Source organism: Rhagoletis zephyria, unplaced genomic scaffold (genome assembly GCF_001687245.7).
Source record: "Rhagoletis zephyria isolate East Lansing unplaced genomic scaffold, Rhagoletis_zephyria_1.1 Rzeph_scaffold_00641, whole genome shotgun sequence".
NCBI lineage: Eukaryota > Metazoa > Arthropoda > Insecta > Diptera > Tephritidae > Rhagoletis > Rhagoletis zephyria.
Window position 1 is genome coordinate 169,433 of NW_016157725.1, and position 20,333 is coordinate 189,765.

At 35.4% G+C, this 20,333-nt stretch overlaps 1 protein-coding gene across 1 annotated transcript in view; it reads right to left on the reverse strand.

The window, feature by feature from the left end:
• Positions 1 to 1,687: 1,687 nt before the first annotated feature.
• LOC108360847 (protein doublesex-like) overlaps positions 1,688 to 20,333 on the reverse strand; it is a 33,050-nt gene continuing 14,404 nt past the window's right edge. Inside the window, exon 2 of the mRNA XM_017613290.1 lies at positions 1,688 to 2,099. Within this exon, the coding sequence (XP_017468779.1) occupies positions 1,771 to 2,099 (329 nt within the window). The 3' untranslated portion in view covers positions 1,688 to 1,770. The remainder of the gene's footprint in view (positions 2,100 to 20,333) is intronic.

Below are 20,333 nucleotides of genomic sequence, written 5' to 3' on the forward strand. Positions count from 1 at the left end.
ACCCTTGTACGCTGTTGCATTTTGTAGAAAATACAAATATGTAGATCTAACTGGGCGCCCTCAAATGTGTTCTCATTTTGAACCGACTTCACTAAAAGGAGGAGGTTATCAGTTCGTCGGAATATTTATTTTTTTGTTTTACCGCATAACTTTGGACTAGGGCTGATGATTTCACCCGGGTAATGAGCTACCCGGGTATCCGGNCGGGCAAATCGGGTAATACCCGACTACCCGGGTAATAAAAGCCCCGGGTAGTACCCGGGTAACCGGGTACCCGGGTATCATCAGCCCTACTTTGGACCACGTTAACCGATTTCGATAATTCTTCATCGGAAAGGTGGTACCTCAGGGGGGTCCCATACTAATTAGATCCGATAATTGGATCGTGAAGAAATTAACGATAAGCTTAAATTTTTATATGAGAATTGAAGTCGGCATTTTTTTTGCTTAAAAATTACTTGTTTGTTAACGTTTGCACTTTAACCTCTTTTTCTGATGACCTCTAAAATATTTCGGTGCTATTCATATTTTACGTAGTTGTATTAATAGTTACATATTTTAGTTAATTTTTGTAATTCATTCGTCGAAAGTGAGCAATTGTTCAGTGCAGTCAGTCTTATATACAAGTTTCTAAGAAATCGCAGAAAAGAAGGCAGTAAAATTACTTTTTCTGAAATGTAATATGCCTCTTTTCAATTTGGACCACTAGATTAAAACAGTGTAACTATAGGTTAAGCACTGGTTCAATGTTTTAATAACACGGTTCAACAAAATATGGTCGTATTTTGTCTCAAAAACGGGGCCAACCTAATCTTATAGATTTTTTTTTATGCTAATTTGAAGTGCATTTACAAAATTTTTCTAGCACGTATATTTGAGAAAAAAGTAGAAGTCCGAAAAGTGGTAAACATGGCAAATTAAAAAAAAAAAAAAAATAAAAAAATTAAATAGAATTTGGACGTAGTTTTTTCGAGGAAAAAATCAACGTATTAATGAAAATTCAATTCGTCTGATGGATTCTATCTCATGTCGATGAGTTAATTAGAAATTAGTGAAGAATTAAAAAAACTCAGTTCTTCAATAGCATGCACTTCCACAAATACGAAAATCTTAATCTATGAATTAATTTTAAAAACAAAGTAATTTCATGAATTAACTTTAAAAAAATCAGTATCCCAGATTCATCAGTATCCAATCTTTTGTCTCCTAGATCTTTCCTCAAACATTTTTTTTGTGGATAGCGTTATCATCGCTTTTCAAGGTCCAGCAATAGTCAGCAGGCATGTGGAGGTTTGGTTTCCTATCATACTACTTTTCTATAGTGGTTATGTTCTGGTGAAATCGTTCGCCATGTTCATTTCTGGTGTTTTTTTTTTTTAATTTGACTCCTTCCTGCTCAATCCATCGACATGAGGTAGGATCCATCAGTCGATTTGGATTTTCATTAATACGTGTTTTTTCTTCGGAAAAATTACGTCTAAATTATATTTTAATTTTTTTTTTTTAATTTACCATTTTTCGACTCTTCAACAGTTTTTTTTTTTCTGAAAAGCTGGACATGCTAGAAAAATTTTGTAAATGCATTCGCAAATGTAAAAAATATGACATTCGAAACATCTCTAGTACATATGTATGTATGTTATGCATTAGATTGCTATGTAATTTACTTTATAATACTTACACTAAAAGCACAGCAGCTGCCGCAGCTGCGGCTGAAACAGCAGCGGTTGCATAAGCAGTGTGGCCATAGCGCTGTGACTGCTGATGCTGTTACGTAGCCGCAGCGGCTGTGGCGGATGGTGTCAAACTCGAAGCAGTTGCTGCAGGTGACAATGTTTCGCGGATGGTACTAGCTGGACATGCCGGTTTTGATGGACTGGGTGGCGTACGACTTAAAGCAGGTGGCTCCGGCGATGGCGGTCGTATCGAAGCCGTCAAATGCGAGAAATGCGATGCTAGTAATCCGTTGCCACCAATGGTAATCGGGTAAGGAAAATAAGTGGGTGGCCCGTTTACTAACGCTGCAGGTGGGTAGTAGTTATAGTACAGTTGCCTATCCATCAATTGTAGCGATATGGTTTGATTCCAAATACGCTTTGCTGTAAGATACACGTATAAGTTGTAATTAGCGAATAGTGCTAAAATAAGTACAGTATCTTTTTTCAATATTTATATCCAACGACAATTTAAATATAATCGGTTAATTGCAAGAATTGTTTAAGGATTAGTACTAATTTACACAATTGGATGTTGTTGATTTGAGTGTAAATATAATTTTTGATTATACACATTAAAGTCGACAAAAATGCACAGATAGGTAAATATTTAGAAATTTTTCGCTACCACAATTTAAAAGCTCCTAAACGGGTTTTAAGGTTATGATAATGCGAAGCGTTACCAAGGGAAAGTAATATATCCCGCGCCTCGCGAAAATGTTTGATTCTGAAATTCTGCCTACATGTCTCTTTTCGGTATTTCTTTTAAAGAACATATCGCACACCTAGATCTAAAATGATCTAACACAAAATTCATTGCGCCAAATTTAACTGCTCAAGACAATTAATACAAAAACAGCAATTAATACAAAAACAGGCATAACAGTAGTTTTTTAGTTAATATATATAATCACTAGCGGTACCCCGGTGTCTATACCAAATATTGAAAAATATTGAAAAATTAATGAAAAATCCTGGAATTTTTCTATGTGAAAATTTATTATCTGTTTTGTTTCAAAGTTTTTGATTCTTTATTTTAAACCTTAATCCAACACATTTGGATATACAACATTTTTTTTTTTTCCATCCTGGGTATGAATAAATAAACAATCTGGAATGTCAACTCTTGAACAGGCCACGTATAGCTGCCCTTGCGTAAAGCGGGGCTCCTTCAAATTCAATCCGCACTGGGAATTGCAAACGCTTAAATTCAAACGTCATGTCTGTTGTTATCAGTGGAATACGCGGCATGAGCACAATTTCACCTTTCGCTTTGCCAGTCAGTATTGTTGCTTCAACTAAATTCGCCATCAATTTTTTTACTGCCAGTCTTGTGCCATTACACAGTTTTGGAGTATTTAAATTCCGTAGTAAAATAATTGATGAGCCGATCTTTAAATTCAAACAATGTGGTGGCATACCAGGCGGTTCCAATGAATTCAAAAATTCAACTGGATAACTTACTGCTTCATTGATTCATTGCGCTATCAACAGATTTATATTTTATCACTTCACCTGGCAATTTTTCTATTTGGTAATTGATTGAATTGACATGCACATTTTTTGGTGCCAGTATTGCGCGTTCTAAACCAATCGTGATCCAAGTAATTTTGAGCAATATTTGGAAACACGCGTTCAATCAATTTTCTTTTAATTGGAGAATTGTACAAAAATTCTTCGGCAATGTAATCAATCCATTTGTATTATCGATTCGAACTTTGCCATTTCTGATATCTAACAATTGCTTCGAGAACCGATCTTCAGATTGATTATTGTGCAACTGAATACGCATGTTTATGTGTACATATCGCATGCATTGATCTCATCTGCCGGTGTTGATCGTGGAATTACGGGCAATGTTTGTCGAAAGTCACCTGACAATAATACCAAAGCACCACCAAAAAGCTGTTGCTTTCCACGTAAATCCTACATTGTGTTGACTCTCCAAAGTCCAAAATAGAAAGACCGAATATCAATGTACACCACCTATTCGATAATGCGATGAAATGACAGATATGTTGTGTTGTAGTGACTTTCATTCCATTGGCTCTACAAAATCCCTATTGAAAAACTTGCAGCCATGTTTATACCTGACTTAATTTATCCGAAGAAAAAATAAACACAGTACATTATAGCAAGAATTTTCCACTACGTTTTCAAACTTTTCGTACGAAATGATGCAACAAATTAGTGCAAAATTATTGAAATAAATTCAATTGATTATTAAGTTGATTTTTTTGAGCTCAAGGCCGGGTTGAAATAAAACAATCTGTTTTTATTGTTTTTAAATCGTATACATATGTTAAAAAAAATCAATTATGAATTGAGAACTATATTGCAGCCATGTTTATACTTGACTTAATTTATCCGAAGAAAAAATAAACACAGTACATTATAGCAACAATTTTCCACTACGTTTTCAAACTTTTCGTACGAAATGATGCAACAAATTAGTGCAAAATTATTGAAATAAATTCAATTGATTATTAAGTTGATTTTTTTGAGCTCAAGGCCGGGTTGAAATAAAACAATCTGTTTTTATTGTTTTTAAATCGTATACATATGTTAAAAAAAATCAATTATGAATTGAGAACTATATTGCAGCCATGTTTATACTTGACTTAATTTATCCGAAGAAAAAATAAACACAGTACATTATAGCAACAATTTTCCACTACGTTTTCAAACTTTTCGTACGAAATGATGCAACAAATTTGTGCAAAATTATTGAAATAAATTCAATTGATTATTAAGTTGATTTTTTTGAGCTCAAGGCCGGGTTGAAACAAAACAATCTGTTTTTATTGTTTTTAAATCGTATACATATGTTAAAAAAATATCAATTATGAATTGAGAACTATATTGCAGCCATGTTTATACTTGACTTAAGTTATCCGAAGAAAACATAAACACAGCACATCATAGCAACAATTTTTCACTATGTTTTCGATTTTTCATGTATCTGCTGTTGTACCATATACGTGGTTCATGTGACAGATATAAACTGTGATATATCATGAACCGCTGGACCGAATTCGGACACACTTCACATAACCCAGTCCGAATATACCGTTTAAATTTGGTAGAATTCGTGCACTTATTTTTTTATTCAAGATGGGAGGTGCCACGCCCCCTTTTCCAATACCGCACATTTTTCTCCATAAGTATGGAATTATTTCATATGTCTATACCAATTTCTAGTAATCTAACACAAATATTTCAAGAGATATACCAGATGAAAATTTTTGTTAGTATGGGTGGTGCCACGCCCCCTTTTCCGAATTCGGGGAAATTTAACACAAACCATCTGCATAATATCCCAACTATGCCGTATAAATTTGGTTGTAATCTTGCACTTATTTTTTATATATAAGATGGGAGATGCCACGCCCTCTTTTCCAATACCGCCCATTTTTCGCCATGAGTATGAAATTATTTCATATACCTCTATACCAATTTCCAGTACTCTACCACAAATATTTCAAGAGATATACAACATAAAAATTTTAGTTAGTATCCCACACCCCCTTTTACGAATTCGTGCAAACTTCATGATAGCCCGAATATGCCGCATAAATTTGGTTGAATTCGGTGAAGCCGTTCTCAAGTTATAAGCTCACATCAAAAACGTGTACTTATTTTTATACGTAAGATACATATGCCACGCCCCCTTTTCAAAATTTGGGCAAACTCCAGATAAAAGATCTGCATGATGGCCCGAATATGCTATATAAATTTGGTTGAATTCGGTGAAGCTGTTCTCAAGTTATAAGCTAACTCATTAATTTTTATATATAAAATAGTGGCGCCACGTCCCCTTTTCCGAATTCAAGCAAACTTCACATAAAGCATCTGCATGATAGCCCGAATATGCCGCATAAATTTGGTTGAATTCGGTGAAGCCGTTCTCAGGTTATATGGTCACACCAAAAACGTTCACTTATTTTTAAATATTTTAGTTAGTATGGGAGGTGCCACACCCCCTTTTACGAATTCGGGAAAACTTCACATAAACCATTTGCATGATAGCCCAAATATGCCGCATAAATTTGGTTGAATTTGGTGAAGCCGACTCAAGTTATAAGCTCACACCGTAAAGGTGTACTTATTTTTATACGTAACTCCACATAAAACATCTGCATGATGGCCCGAATATGCTATAAATATAAATTTAGTTGAATTCGGTGAAGACGTTCTCAAGTTATAAGCTAACTCACTAATTTAATAGAGGCGCCACGCCCCCTTTTCCGAATTCAAGAAAACTTCACATAAATCATCTCCATGATAGCCCGAATACGCCGCATAAATTTGGATGAATTCGGTGAAGCCGTTCTCAATTTATATGGTCACACCAAAAACGTTCACTTATTTTTATATTTTAGTTAGTATGGGTGGTGCCACGCCCCCTTTTCCGAATTTGGGCAAACTGCGCATAAACCATCTGCATGATAGATCGAATATGCCACATGAATTTGGTTGAATTCGGTGAAGCCGTTCTCAAGTTATAAGCTCACACCGAAAACGTGTACTTATTTTTATACGTAAGATACATATGTCACGCCCCCTTTTCCAAACTTATCTTATATATAAAAATAAGTGCACGTTTTTGGTGTGACCTCATAACTTGAGAACGGCTTCACCGAATTCAACCAAATTCATGTGGCATATTCGATCTATCATGCAGATGGTTTATGCGCAGTTTGCCCAAATTCGGAAAAGGGGGCGTGGCACCACCCATACTAACTAAAATATAAAAATAAGTGAACGTTTTTGGTGTGACCATATAAATTGAGAACGGCTTCACCGAATTCATCCAAATTTATGCGGCGTATTCGGGCTATCATGGAGATGATTTGTGTGAAGTTTTCTTGAATTCGGAAAAGGGACGCCCCCTTAAGTGCACGTTTTTGGTGTGACCTCATAACTTGAGAACGGCTTCACCGAATTCAACCAAATTCATGTGGCATATTCGATCTATCATGCAGATGGTTTATGCGCAGTTTGCCCAAATTCGGAAAAGGGGGCGTGGCACCACCCATACTAACTAAAATATAAAAATAAGTGAACGTTTTTGGTGTGACCATATAAATTGAGAACGGCTTCACCGAATTCATCCAAATTTATGCGGCGTATTCGGGCTATCATGGAGATGATTTATGTGAAGTTTTCTTGAATTCGGAAAAGGGGGCGTGGCGCCTCTATTAAATTAGTGAGTTAGCTTATAACTTGAGAACGGCTTCACCGAATTCAACCAAATTTATATTTATAGCATATTCGGGCCATCATGCAGATGTTTTATGTGGAGTTACGTATAAAAATAAGTATACGTTTTCGGTGTGAGCTTATAACTTGAGAACAGCATCTCCGAATTCAACCAAATTTATGCGGCATATTCGGGCTATCATGCAGATGCTTTGTGTGAAGTTTGCTTGAATTCGGAAAAGGGGACGTGGCGCCTCTATTTTATATATAAAAATTAGTGAGTTAGCTTATAACTTGAGAACAGCTTCACCGAATTCAACCAAATATATATAGCATATTCTGGCCATCATGCAGATCTTTTATGTGGAGTTTGCCTAAATTTGGAAAAGGGGGCGTGGCATATGTATCTTACGTATAAAAATAAGTACACGTTTTTGGTGTGAGCTTATAACTTGAGAACGGCTTCACCGAATTCAACCAAATTTATGCGGCATATTCGGGCTATCATGCAGATGGTTTATGTGAAGTTTGCACGAATTCGTAAAAGGGGGTGTGGGATACTAACTAAAATTTTTATGTTGTATATCTCTTGAAATATTTGTGGTAGAGTATTGGAAATTGGTATAGAGGTATATGAAATAATTTCATACTCATGGCGAAAAATGGACGGTATTGGAAAAGAGGGCGTGGCATCTCCCATCTTATATATAAAAAATAAGTGCAAGATTACAACCAAATTTATACGGCATAGTTGGGATATTATGCAGATGGTTTGTGTTAAATTTCCCCGAATTCGGAAAAGGGGGCGTGGCACCACCCATACTAACAAAAATTTTCATCTGGTATATCTCTTGAAATATTTGTGTTAGATTACTAGAAATTGGTATAGAGATATATGAAATAATTCCATACTTATGGAGAAAAATGTGCGGTATTGGAAAAGGGGGCGTGGCACCTCCCATCTTGAATAAAAAAATAAGTGCACGAATTCTACCAAATTTAAACGGTATATTCGGACTGGGTTATGTGAAGTGTGTCCGAATTCGGTCCAGCGCTTCATGATATATCACAGTTTATATCTGTCACTTGAACCACGTATATGGTACAACAGCAGATACATGAAAAATCGAAAACATAGTGAAAAATTGTTGCTATGATGTGCTGTGTTTATGTTTTCTTCGGATAACTTAAGTCAAGTATAAACATGGCTGCAATATAGTTCTCAATTCATAATTGATATTTTTTTAACATATGTATACGATTTAAAAACAATAAAAACAGATTGTTTTGTTTCAACCCGGCCTTGAGCTCAAAAAAATCAACTTAATAATCAATTGAATTTATTTCAATAATTTTGCACAAATTTGTTGCATCATTTCGTACGAAAAGTTTGAAAACGTAGTGGAAAATTGTTGCTATAATGTACTGTGTTTATTTTTTCTTCGGATAAATTAAGTCAGGTATAAACATGGCTGCAAGTTTTTCAATAGGGATTTTGTAGAGCCAATGGAATGAAAGTCACTACAACACAACATATCTGTCATTTCATCGCATTATCGAATAGATGGTGTACATTGATATTCGGTCTTTCTATTTTGGACTTTGGAGAGTCAACACAATGTAGGATTTACGTGGAAAGCAACAGCTTTTTGGTGGTGCTTTGGTATTATTGTCAGGTGACTTTCGACAAACATTGCCCGTAATTCCACGATCAACACCGGCAGATGAGATCAATGCATGCGATATGTACACATAAACATGCGTATTCAGTTGCACAATAATCAATCTGAAGATCGGTTCTCGAAGCAATTGTTAGATATCAGAAATGGCAAAGTTCGAATCGATAATACAAATGGCTTGATTACATTGCCGAAGAATTTTTGTACAATTCTCCAATTAAAAGAAAATTGATTGAACGCGTGTTTCCAAATATTGCTCAAAATTACTTGGATCACGATTGGTTTAGAACGCGCAATACTGGCACCAAAAAATGTGCATGTCAATTCAATCAATTATCAAATAGAAAAATTGCCAGGTGAAGTGATAAAATATAAATCTGTTGATAGCGCTATGAATCAATGACGCAGTGAATTATCCAGTTGAATTTTTGAATTCATTGGAACCGCCTGGTATGCCATCACATTGTTTGAATTTAAAGGTCGGCTCATCAATTATTTTACTCCCGAATTTAAATACTCCAAAACTGTGTAATGGCACAAGACTGGCAGTAAAAAAATTGATGGCGAATTTAGTTGAAGCAACAATACTGACTGGCAAAGCGAAAGGTGAAATTGTGCTCATGCCGCGTATTCCACTGATAACAACAGACATGACGTTTGAATTTAAGCGTTTGCAATTCCCAGTGCGGATTGAATTTGAAGGAGCCCCGCTTTACGCAAGGGCAGCTATACGCGGCCTGTTCAAGAGTTGACATTCCAGATTGTTTATTTATTCATACCCAGGATGGAAAACCAAAAAATATTGTATATCCAAATGTGTTGGATTAAGGTTTAAAATAAAGAATCAAAAATTTTGAAACAAAACAAATAATAAATTTTCATATAGAAAAATTCCAGGATTTTTCATTCATTTTTCAATATTTGGTGTAGAGAAGCACACCGGGGTACCGCTAGTTTTTATATATAAGATGAAGAAAAAAATATTTCAATTAGTGGGATGTAAGTCCTATGAATGGATTTAAGCAAAATAAAATTGCCCAATTTTCATCTTTTTTTTGGAGTTCATCGCACTTTAGACCTAGGTGTGTGATATGTTCAAATAGTCCGCCAATCGATCATTTACCATGCATAATTTCAATTCTTACTTGCTAGATTAGTGCTTAATTGAATTACTTTTTCACGCAACCCTGCTGGGTATATTTAGTTTAGCCTTTGAGGTATGTTTATTGGATAACAAGCAATCAGCTGTTTGTTTCTGGTCCTCCCTTAGAGCTTATGTTCCATCAGGGATGAGAAATCCTATTCCGCTGTAAAGCTCATACAGCTCATCATCAAATCGTCTGCCAACGTGCAAAGGCCGGCAAATCTTTCGCAGAATTTTTCTGTAGAAATTTCTAAGAGCCGCCTCATCAGATTTTTCCATACACCATGCCTCCGCGCCATACAACAGAACGATCATGATAAGCAACTTATAGAGTATAATTTTTGTACGATAAGAGAGGACTTTACTGCGGGATCGCCTAGTCAGTCCAAAGCAGCACTTTTTGGCAAGAGTGATTCTCCGTTGGACTTCAAAGCTGACATTTTTATTGGTGTTAATGCTGGTTCCCAAATAAACGAAGTCATCTACGTTTTCAAACTTGTAACTGTCAAGAGTGACGTGGGTCCTACGACGCTTTTGCTCTGACTTTTTTTGTGACGACATTTAAATTCCAATCGTGGCGCATGCGTTCGTTTGACCATATTCTCCATGATAGTTGGTGCATCAGCTTTTTGCCACTGTACTTGAATAGATCGGCTGGCAGGCTGGCAGGCTGTCAGTTCCAGCAGCTTTGTTGCTTTCCAACCGCGCAATCGATATTCGTACTTCGTCATAGTCAGGATGTGGGACGACTCCATCATTATCGATGGGGGCTCGGGTTCATCTTATCCACAGTTTTTAGTACTGCTACTAGTCAGTACGGTGGAAAAAAGTTCCCTCATTGATCACTAGGTCGCCACGGTTGTTCTTATAGGAGTTTGCCCTGGTCTTGAAACCTTCCGCAGTCAACTAACTCTGCAAAAATTTTCGGGCGTTTTTCCTTTCGGCCAGCATTTCAAGCTCTGCGAACCCACGCATTTCGGCCTCTCTCTTCTTATTGCGGCGATACATCTCCCTCCATCAACAAGATAGTGGTCCGAGTCGATGTGTGGACCTCGGAGTGTAAGTGCGACATAATCGATTTGGTTTCTCGTTTTTCGATTTGGAGATTTGGCCATGTAGCTGATATAGCATAATAGATTTTTTATGCCCAAATAGAGTACTATATGCTATCATATTTCAGCCCTCGCGATTGCAGGCACCTTGGCTCGGTGCGAGGGGTTAGTCGAGTCAGCAATCACGCCTTCTCAGTGGATATTGGTTACAACTGCGTGAGTACATGTAGTCCCCAATTGCACCCTCTTGTCTTGATTAGGGCTGCTTTTTGATTTGCTAGGTTGGAGCATCCCGAATGGTATTCGCCGAAAGTCTCAACCCTTGGCAGTAAGGATAAAATGCAACCGGCCAATGGAACTTATACCACGTCGCTGCACAGAGGTCCAATGTGAAAGCTAGGGTGCTTTAATTAAATTTTTTGTTTGCAATTTTTTAATATTGTCTACTTAAGAGTAAATACAACTTTGTTTGAAAAAATTCGGTTACATATAAACATAACGGTATCCAAAAGTTATAGTAAGCAATAAGTGAAAAATGAAATTGTGCGTGCAATGAAAACTGAGTATTTTTAAGGCTCAATAACTTGTTTTAAGAAACTTTGTTTTAACTTCATTTCTTTCTCCGACATAGTTTTAAGTTAGAAAATTCAGGAAATGTAAAAATTATTACCGAAGTGGACGCACATATTTTTTTGAGCTGATACAGTTTTAAACTTTTTGGTGAGTACCAAATTATTATTATTTTTATTTTTAATAGTTTTATTGAGCTTTGTACCACGATTGTTTATTAGGAAAAATTGAAAAAGCAACAAAGTCTAAGCGGTAGAAGTTATAGCAGCTATTTCGGAGATCACCACATCTCTTCATCAGACTTCTTTTTTCTATGCATGTGGCATGCGCCTTGATGTTGTCGCACAAAGGGGAAGGACCTACAGTTTTACGCCGACTCCTGCCGAGGGCCGACCACTATTACAAAAAACATTTTATTTTTTATGTTGGCCTGAACTGGGCTCGAACCCTCACCCTGCGGAATGGTAGAGCGGACTTCTAACCACTACACCACAGCGATCGCTTGATTAATTTTAATCATTAATCGCGATTAACCATTTATTCGTTAATTTTTAATCATTCATAGACTAACATTTTGTCGACAATACTCGCATAAGATAGTCCCAAATTTTCACAAAAGAGAAAAGTGATTTTCTTCAAAACTTTTGAATGACGTCTTGACTGAACTTACTAATTCCAAATTTCTACTATTACTTATCGCCACTAGACACGAATAAAGGCACGAGCTCAAAAGTTGACCGCGAAAAAAGGCGCATAAAAAAACTTTAGCGAAGAAAGACTTAACCGTAAACTTATTTTCGCGGTCGACTATGTTTGCAGGTGTAACAGTATGTAAATTCCCCATGGTTTTTGTGGAATGATGCTGAAGTGACAGTCCTTGGATAGGTATAAATCTGTGTTTACGCGCCTTTCTTCGCCGTCAACTAGGTTTTACGTCTTTATTCGCCAAAGTTTTCCTTAAGCGCCTTTTTTCGTAAAAATTTTTTTACGCGTCTTTTTTCGCCGTCAAAACACTAGCGCGCCTTTATTCGTGTGTAGTGACGTTGTAGAGTACGCTATTCATAAAGTCTGGGTAATTAAATAAAAAAATTTCTATTATATGTTCCATATATATTAGGAGACTTTTATTGTTTAATTTATTTTTTGCACATTTGTTACTTCCAGCTTGAAAAGGTTGGCCACATCCCTTAATTGTGGCAATATCACAGTACTACGAATATATGAAGCATAAACTTGTTTCTTGAACTTCTTTTTCCAAAAAGTGAGGGTTTCAATATTTTAATAGATATCGGATGTACGGCAATTTTCTAAAAAGATCTCTTAATCTCTTTCATGAAAATTATTCCAAACGTAAACTTAAAATTGATAAAAAAATCTTAACTAAATTTAACTAATTTATATTAGAAGTTTTAAGTTTATCCCACTGTAAGTGTAAATCAGTTGCTATGTGTTTCCATGATACAAAAAACAACCTGACAATTAAGCATATTGTAAAATTTCATGCTACCATACGCAGTATCTAAAATCCTTCAAATTTTGTTATTAATTTTTCGGTTGTTTAAAAACATTTTATTCTTAGGACGTGTGTAAATCGGTAACAAAGTCCTATGGGGAAAGCTGTTGAATAATATTTTTACTATGGTGAGACAGTTTTGCCAATCTGATGTGTGAAATGAAATCTTTTTTGACAGCAGTAAATTTTTGATAACCGCAGATTTATGCGAAATAAAATATTACAAATTGAAGTGAAATCAATATTTTAAGAAAACATCTACTATCGTTAATTGCTATTAATCAATTTAAGCTTTTATTTAACGAAAAATTACACACATCAACAATCTTTGCAATTGTCAAGATTTTCTACGCATTTGAAAAAATTTCACTAGCCTCATGAGCTACTGAAATTTTATTCACCTCATAATTTTCAAAAGTTTACTCGCCGCGAACTTTGTTACCGATTCACACACGCTCTTAGAATCGAAATTTTACCAAGCAAAATGTCTTTTGTTTTTAAATAAATGAGGCTAATGCTCAATAAGTTGATAATTGTTGTTCTCATTTGCATACATCACACCAACTCCAATTTTGAACAGTGAAATATATTTTAATTTTACCCAAATAAACAACGATATAGTTTAATGGTCAAGCACATATGGAGGATTCACAAGAGGTCTTAACTGTCGTAATGTGTTAAAGTCTAAAAATTTTTAAACATAAAATATAATAAATAACATCTAATACTTCTTTAGGCGTTTTTTAACATAACCAAAAGGTTTTTAAACTAGTAGGAAATATATTATTGGCTCTTATTATACCCAACGAATCTTTCAAATCGCTTTTAACCGTTACTTTATATTGAACAAATTTAAGCCTTCAAGAAATTACGACGTCTAACACGAATTGTGAATCTCCTAAATATGCATTAAATTATACATCAAAATTTGTAATTTCTGTGTTCGAATTATATCAGAAACAATCACACCCGATATAGAAAACTGANAAATCGCTTTTAACCGTTACTTTATATTGAACAAATTTAAGCCTTTAAGAAATTACGACGTCTAACACGAATTGTGAATCTCCTAAATATGCATTAAATTATACATCAAAATTTGTATTCGAATTATATCAGAAACAATCACACCCGATATAGAAAACTGAAATAGTCCTGGCTAGTTACATTGTGAAATAATCAGATGGCATAAATACACTAAATATTTTTTAAATATGTTCACTAAAATTTTATTAACCTAAATGTAAAGTTTTTGCGAAGTGTTTATCGAATTTAATGTAAAATTTAAACAATTTTAATATAAGATATTGCCCTTTAACAAAATACTTAAATTGGGTAACACCGCTTCGAATTTTTACAATTGAGCAATTGTCAAAAATCTGCATTTTTTATCAAAAAGTTGTTTACCAGGGTGTCTTTGAACTAATGATTGGTACTGAATTAAAGAATGCACACACATAAAAGATTGCAGCCTTTTCTACTCATTCAGTGTTAAACCTTTTTTTGATTTGGCATTGGTATTTTCAATCTTGCTATGAATATGTTGATGTGTGAATTCATAACTGCTTTGAGTGAATGGAAAATTTAAAAATTATAAACCTCAACCTTAAGCGAGGAATAAGTAATGAAAACTGAATAGAAAAAAAATGTTGATTTAAAATTGAAAATGATTTCACACTTACACAGCTCTGGTGCATAGGCGTTACAGGTTTTTCCGGCTCTAGATTTAGCGATTCAAGAGGAGGCAATGAAAATAATGTGTAGACTGCACTCTTTTGGCCTGTGGCACTGACTGAAACGGTACTGGAGCTTGATGGCATCTGGACGATAACTTCAGATGTGTTACCGCTTTGTGTGCAATGGTAAAGTACTTTCAATCGGAAGGCTTCGCAATACTGAAAGTGGCGGAAAGCTCGCACCTCTTAAAAGTTAGGCCAGGAACGTAAGTTGGGGCTGAACTCCGTTACAAGAGCTTGAACTTTTGTTGGTGCAGGACACTTCGGTGTTAAAGGTATCGAACTGGCTGATGAATTGGCGAACTCCGTTTCTCTGGAGCGCTCAATTGGACCGGAGTCAATTTTAGGCCCAAGCCTAGCGGGAACGATCGGATGCATCAACGATCTTGTAAACAAAACTCATGAGAGCCGTTGGTACACTATTGACATCTGCAATATAACCAAGTGTTTCGTGAAAAGGCCCGACAGGGTGGTAGCAAAACTTCTTCTCAGACAAACAAGGAGTGATCTACGAGACCTGATAGGACTGATTACGGGGCAAAAGCCATGGGTTCGACATATGGTCACCATATGCATCATCGACGATCTACTGTATACATCGTATTTGGAGGACGAGGATAGTACAGAACATTTCCTCTGCCCTTGTCCGGCCTTCGCCAGACTCAGACGTACATTTTTGGGCTGGATGTATTTAGAATCGACGAGGTAAATTCTCTTTTGCTCACCAAATTGCTAAAATTCATAAAGGATTCTGGTATGTTTGCAGAGGAGCAATGAATTCCCACCCCACCTACATATCCCTCTAAATCCTGTATTTTGGCCTTAAGTACAATCGGCAACACCGCTTGAGAGCTTGGAAAAAATACAATATTTTTTTTTTGGTTTATCCGGCCACCGACAATTCCATTCGATTCCATCATATTTCAGGCCCCGCCGGAGTCGGTCAGCATCAGGACGTTATCGGAAGTTTCGTCGTGGAGGCAGAATTTTCCGACAGTGGTGCCAAAATCCCTTCCTTGCCCACCTTGGCATGAAATCAACAAGTACGATTTTTGCTTTGACACAGGCCAGCGCTGGTGTGTACGCTCCAAACTCATAGAATAAATTCTTGTACGCCTCGTCCTTCTTTCCCGTCGGGCCGCGGGCGTAAATGGGCGAGATTTTGAGGAACCTCGCTTCGATGGGGATTGTGGCTATACTCGGCGACGAGGCTCTCTTCCACCACAAATCGAACACTGAATTTGCGCTTCTTTACATGGTAGCTGTAGCAGTCTCCATGTTTTCCTTGCTTTGCCGTGTCCATCGCTTTTCGTGGATGGCGTTGGTGTTAGCATTAGCCATCTCGAGGACATCAGCCAGCTGGGCAGAGGCACGTTCGCCAATCAGCGTCCGCATATTCCAGATGCATACCCTTAAATCATAGACCTTTATACGTCTGGCCTGTTTATAATGAAAAGACGGGGGTCTCTTCCGAGGCATGTTTTTTGTTCTGATAATAATAATAATATTAATAATAATAACGATTTAATCATAGTAACTAGTGAACCCGCATAGCGTAACACGCCCAAACTTTAACTTAAAAAACCTGAAAGGCATTCCAAATGTTAGTTAGAGTTTCAAGTTATCCAAGGGCCATATATCATATAAAACCACGCCACCGTTTCTGAGTGAAAAGAAACCTAGTGCAGGTTACTCATTTTATAAAATTTCAAATCCCCCTAATCCGATAAAAAACGCTTAATTGAAGAAACTATCGCACATATACAGGCTAAGGTCTTTAATTTGCCCCCTCGTTTTTGAAATTCGGAAGAACGGTGAAAATCTAATAACTATCACAAAAAATGCCTTTTCATATAACATACATACGAATATATTTACAGCCTAATCAAAAATATTTTCAAACTTAAACTTCCTGAATTTCTTTCGATTGATACCCATATTTTAATATTTCATAAAACTGTTGTATTAGTTAACTAAATTCGACTTTTCAAACATGTGGCAACCATATTCAAAAGTATTTTCAAGCTAAACCCGTGTTATCTTTCCTTAGTGTGACATTGCGATACTTATTTTAATTAACTAATGAATTACAATGAATTTGCTTTTCTAAACATGTGGCAACCCGCTTAATATGGTTCATAAATAAATATCTTTTTAAACCCCCTTCGATTGGTATCTATTATTTAATAATTCTTTTAACTTATTAAATAGTTTGAATTTTACTTTTTAAACAGGCGGACCCCTTTTCCAACACCTTAAAATATTCTTAGTGTTCAAATCAAAGATTTCTTAGCAGTCTTTCTTTTGACATCCATATTTTGATATGTCATATAACTTGCTTAAGTTAACTAAATTCGACATTTCAAGCGATATTTTCAAACTACTAGCTTCCCGTTGGCACCCATATGGGGATACATTCCCTTAATTCAAATTGAATTTGGTTAAACAGGTGCCCACCCTCCTATAGTTAAGTTAAGAAATAAAGCTTTTCAAAACCCATTCGATTGATACACATTTCGTAATAATTGATTTATTTCTTTAAATAATTTGAATATAATTTTTTAGGAGGCAACTCTTTTCAAAAACGTAAAACCTTATTGCACATCTGCAGTCCAAGCCTTTTAATTTGACACCTCATTTTGGGAAATCGAACGAACAGTGCGGATGTGATGAATCGTTCAACAGGCGGTAACTCTATTTGAAAAAATAAAACCAGTTTGCACATGTACAGGCCAAGCGTTTTAATTTGATACCCCAGCTATAAAAGTCAAGCTAACGGTGCAGATTCTGTGTGTGTGTGCTTTTACAAGATATCGATCCATAATTGCGACAAATTATCGAATGCAATTTTTTTGTTGCAAATAAGTAACAAATACTAGTTGCAACGCCCTCCAAAATCACATAATTTAAATATTTACCGTTACGGGAAAAAAGCAAAATTAATTTTATGTTTGGTCTGCTTACACTTTTGAGTTCCTATAATTTTATCGTAAGCGACACTGTGTGTACAAAACTTTATGTAAATAGCAGTTTGAACTGTAGTTTTACCCAAAGTTCTATCGGCACTTACTACAACTGATTGCTTCAAAATCAGCTTCTTTCCCTCAACAAAATTAAGTGCAATCTGCCATTATGCAATTGCAGCTGCAATCACAAATTGCAGCGTGGCTCGTCTAGCGGAGTCTTTTTGATGTGTATACATCTTTGGTTTCAGTAGGGGTAAAATTTGCGAAGCTGTAACGCATATCCCAGCACAATATTTCGAAGGGCTTAGCATGTGTATATCCGCATACAATTTTTATTTTCATTAGAAGCACCCTGTGTTTGCTTGCCAAATGGTTGCATACATTTAGGCATATGCATAGTAAGAGGAAATCGAGTTGACGATATTTTTAACTGCCTTGAGTCACAAGTATATACAAGTATATTTTATCAATCATACCGATAATTTCATGTATTAAAATAATTAAAAATGAAAATGAATAAAAAATTAAATCAGAAAAATGAATAAAATTAAGTGAAATTAATGTTTAATTTCTAACCTAACCTAAATTTGTATGTATGTAACTGAATCGCTTAATAATAGCTTTACATATAAAAAGATTATCCTAATTTTCGAGCTTAACTCCCTAATCTGTTATTAGAAAAAGAGATTAGCCATGCAAAATTATAATTAAAAATATCTCAGATTAAACCGATAAGTTTATGGTGTCAAATATTGAAGTAAACAAAAATTGACGCCAGTAAGGAAAATATGTTTGTAAAGGTATTTTTAATAAAATATTTAGTTATAAATATATTTAAATTGCCTAATATGTGCTGCAAAAAAAGTGACCACGGTGGCACAGAGAAGAATTTTAACTTTTCCTCGAGTTTGTGAATAACAAGCACAACCAATTTGACAGCTACCCAGCTTTGATTGAGATTATATTTATATGTAAACGTACTTTTATGCTTTGCCGTTCGCATATGTATACACATCAAATTTCATGAGTACCTAGTACTCACGCCTTTTTTTAAAACTCTTGCTTTTCAAAGGGATTATAAGATTGTAAAGCATATCAGAAAGATGAAGAACTGACATTTAAAGGGGCTTATATTTTATGCCCTGGTATAGAAAAAATTGCAACTGAATTCGAATTGCCATCTTAACACCAGCTTATACCGCCATTGGGATTCACACTTTCGAAATAATTTAATTTTGCGGTTATCTCCTTTCAAATTGCTTATATCGAGCCCTAACCGCCAAAATAACGTCAGCGACATTTTTTTCAAAATTTTCTTTTTGATGCAGAAATGCATCTAGATGCTCTAGGAATATTTCTGCATCAAAAAGAAAATTTTGAAAAAAATTTCGCTTACGTTATTTTGGCGGTTAGGGCTCGATATGATTTTAATCTCTAGATTAAAAAATTTCATTCAGCAATTTTTTCTTCAATTACTAGGTTTAAAACACACGACTAGCCGAGAAACTGATTTAGAAACTCTCTAATATGAAGATTTTGGAACTGAACCTATTCTGGTCAAGTATTAAATTTTACTTTTTTCGCATTCTTTTAAATAACTTCAAAAAATTCCAAATAGTAGCGCNAATTTCATTCAGCAATTTTTTCTTCAATTACTAGGTTTAAAACACACGACTAGCCGAGAAACTGATTTAGAAACTCTCTAATATGAAGATTTTGGAACTGAACCTATTCTGGTCAAGTATTAAATTTTACTTTTTTCGCATTCTTTTAAATAACTTCAAAAAATTCCAAATAGTCAATCTGGTCGTTTTAGTTTGTTAGAGAATTGAATGAGCTTTAATACCATCCAGGAAGAAAACTTGTGGACAATCTAGTAGATGCACCGAACTGGTAAAGTTAAAAATATGTTAAGTTTATTCTGCTGATTGGCAGTGTTTATATTTAATTGACTTAAAATTCAGTTTTTTTCAAACAATCCTTAAAGTACCCACACTCCTTCGTTTATAAATGTCCAGAATATGCACTATTGCAAGCGCCATTTCATTGATAACCTTCCTCTAAGCATGTTCAGGAAAAATATCGTAAGCTCCTCTTTACCTTTAGAAAATAAGATATGAGGCATTTCATTTCTAAGGATTTCGATGAAAGTTGAAGAGACACCGGACTTAAATTTTAAGAAAACGTCATACATGCCTCTTTCTTTAAAGTGCTGTATCTTGCAACGTTTTGACGCAACTTAATGAAACAAAATGTATTTGTAACGTAGCAATTCACTACGAAACAATAGTACACAGTACGATAGAGTACATACGTACCCCACCGTGCTTACATATCCCTCTATACATACGTACATACACCACTGTACACACATAACAACGCATATACATACCCTCCGATACATACCGACAACGTACAAACGAATCATGCACACTCCACTGCACATATATACACCGCCGTACATACGCAACAATGTACATATACAGGGTGTCCCAGAAGAATTTTCAGGTAAAAGTGTCACCGTTTTTGAAATATTTACATTTTTTTCGAATTTAAAAAAAATCGTGCCTTTTCATGTGTTTTCTTTAACTGCAACTACAAACCGGGCAATACTTAGTAAATTTTTTATGTAAAATACTTCCAGATAGTTGCCTCTCCATACTCAAATGCAATGTAGTTAAAATAAATTAAGGAACCATCATAAAATTAGGACTATTTCTGGATTTTTAACTTTTTGATATTTTCTTCCCCAACTT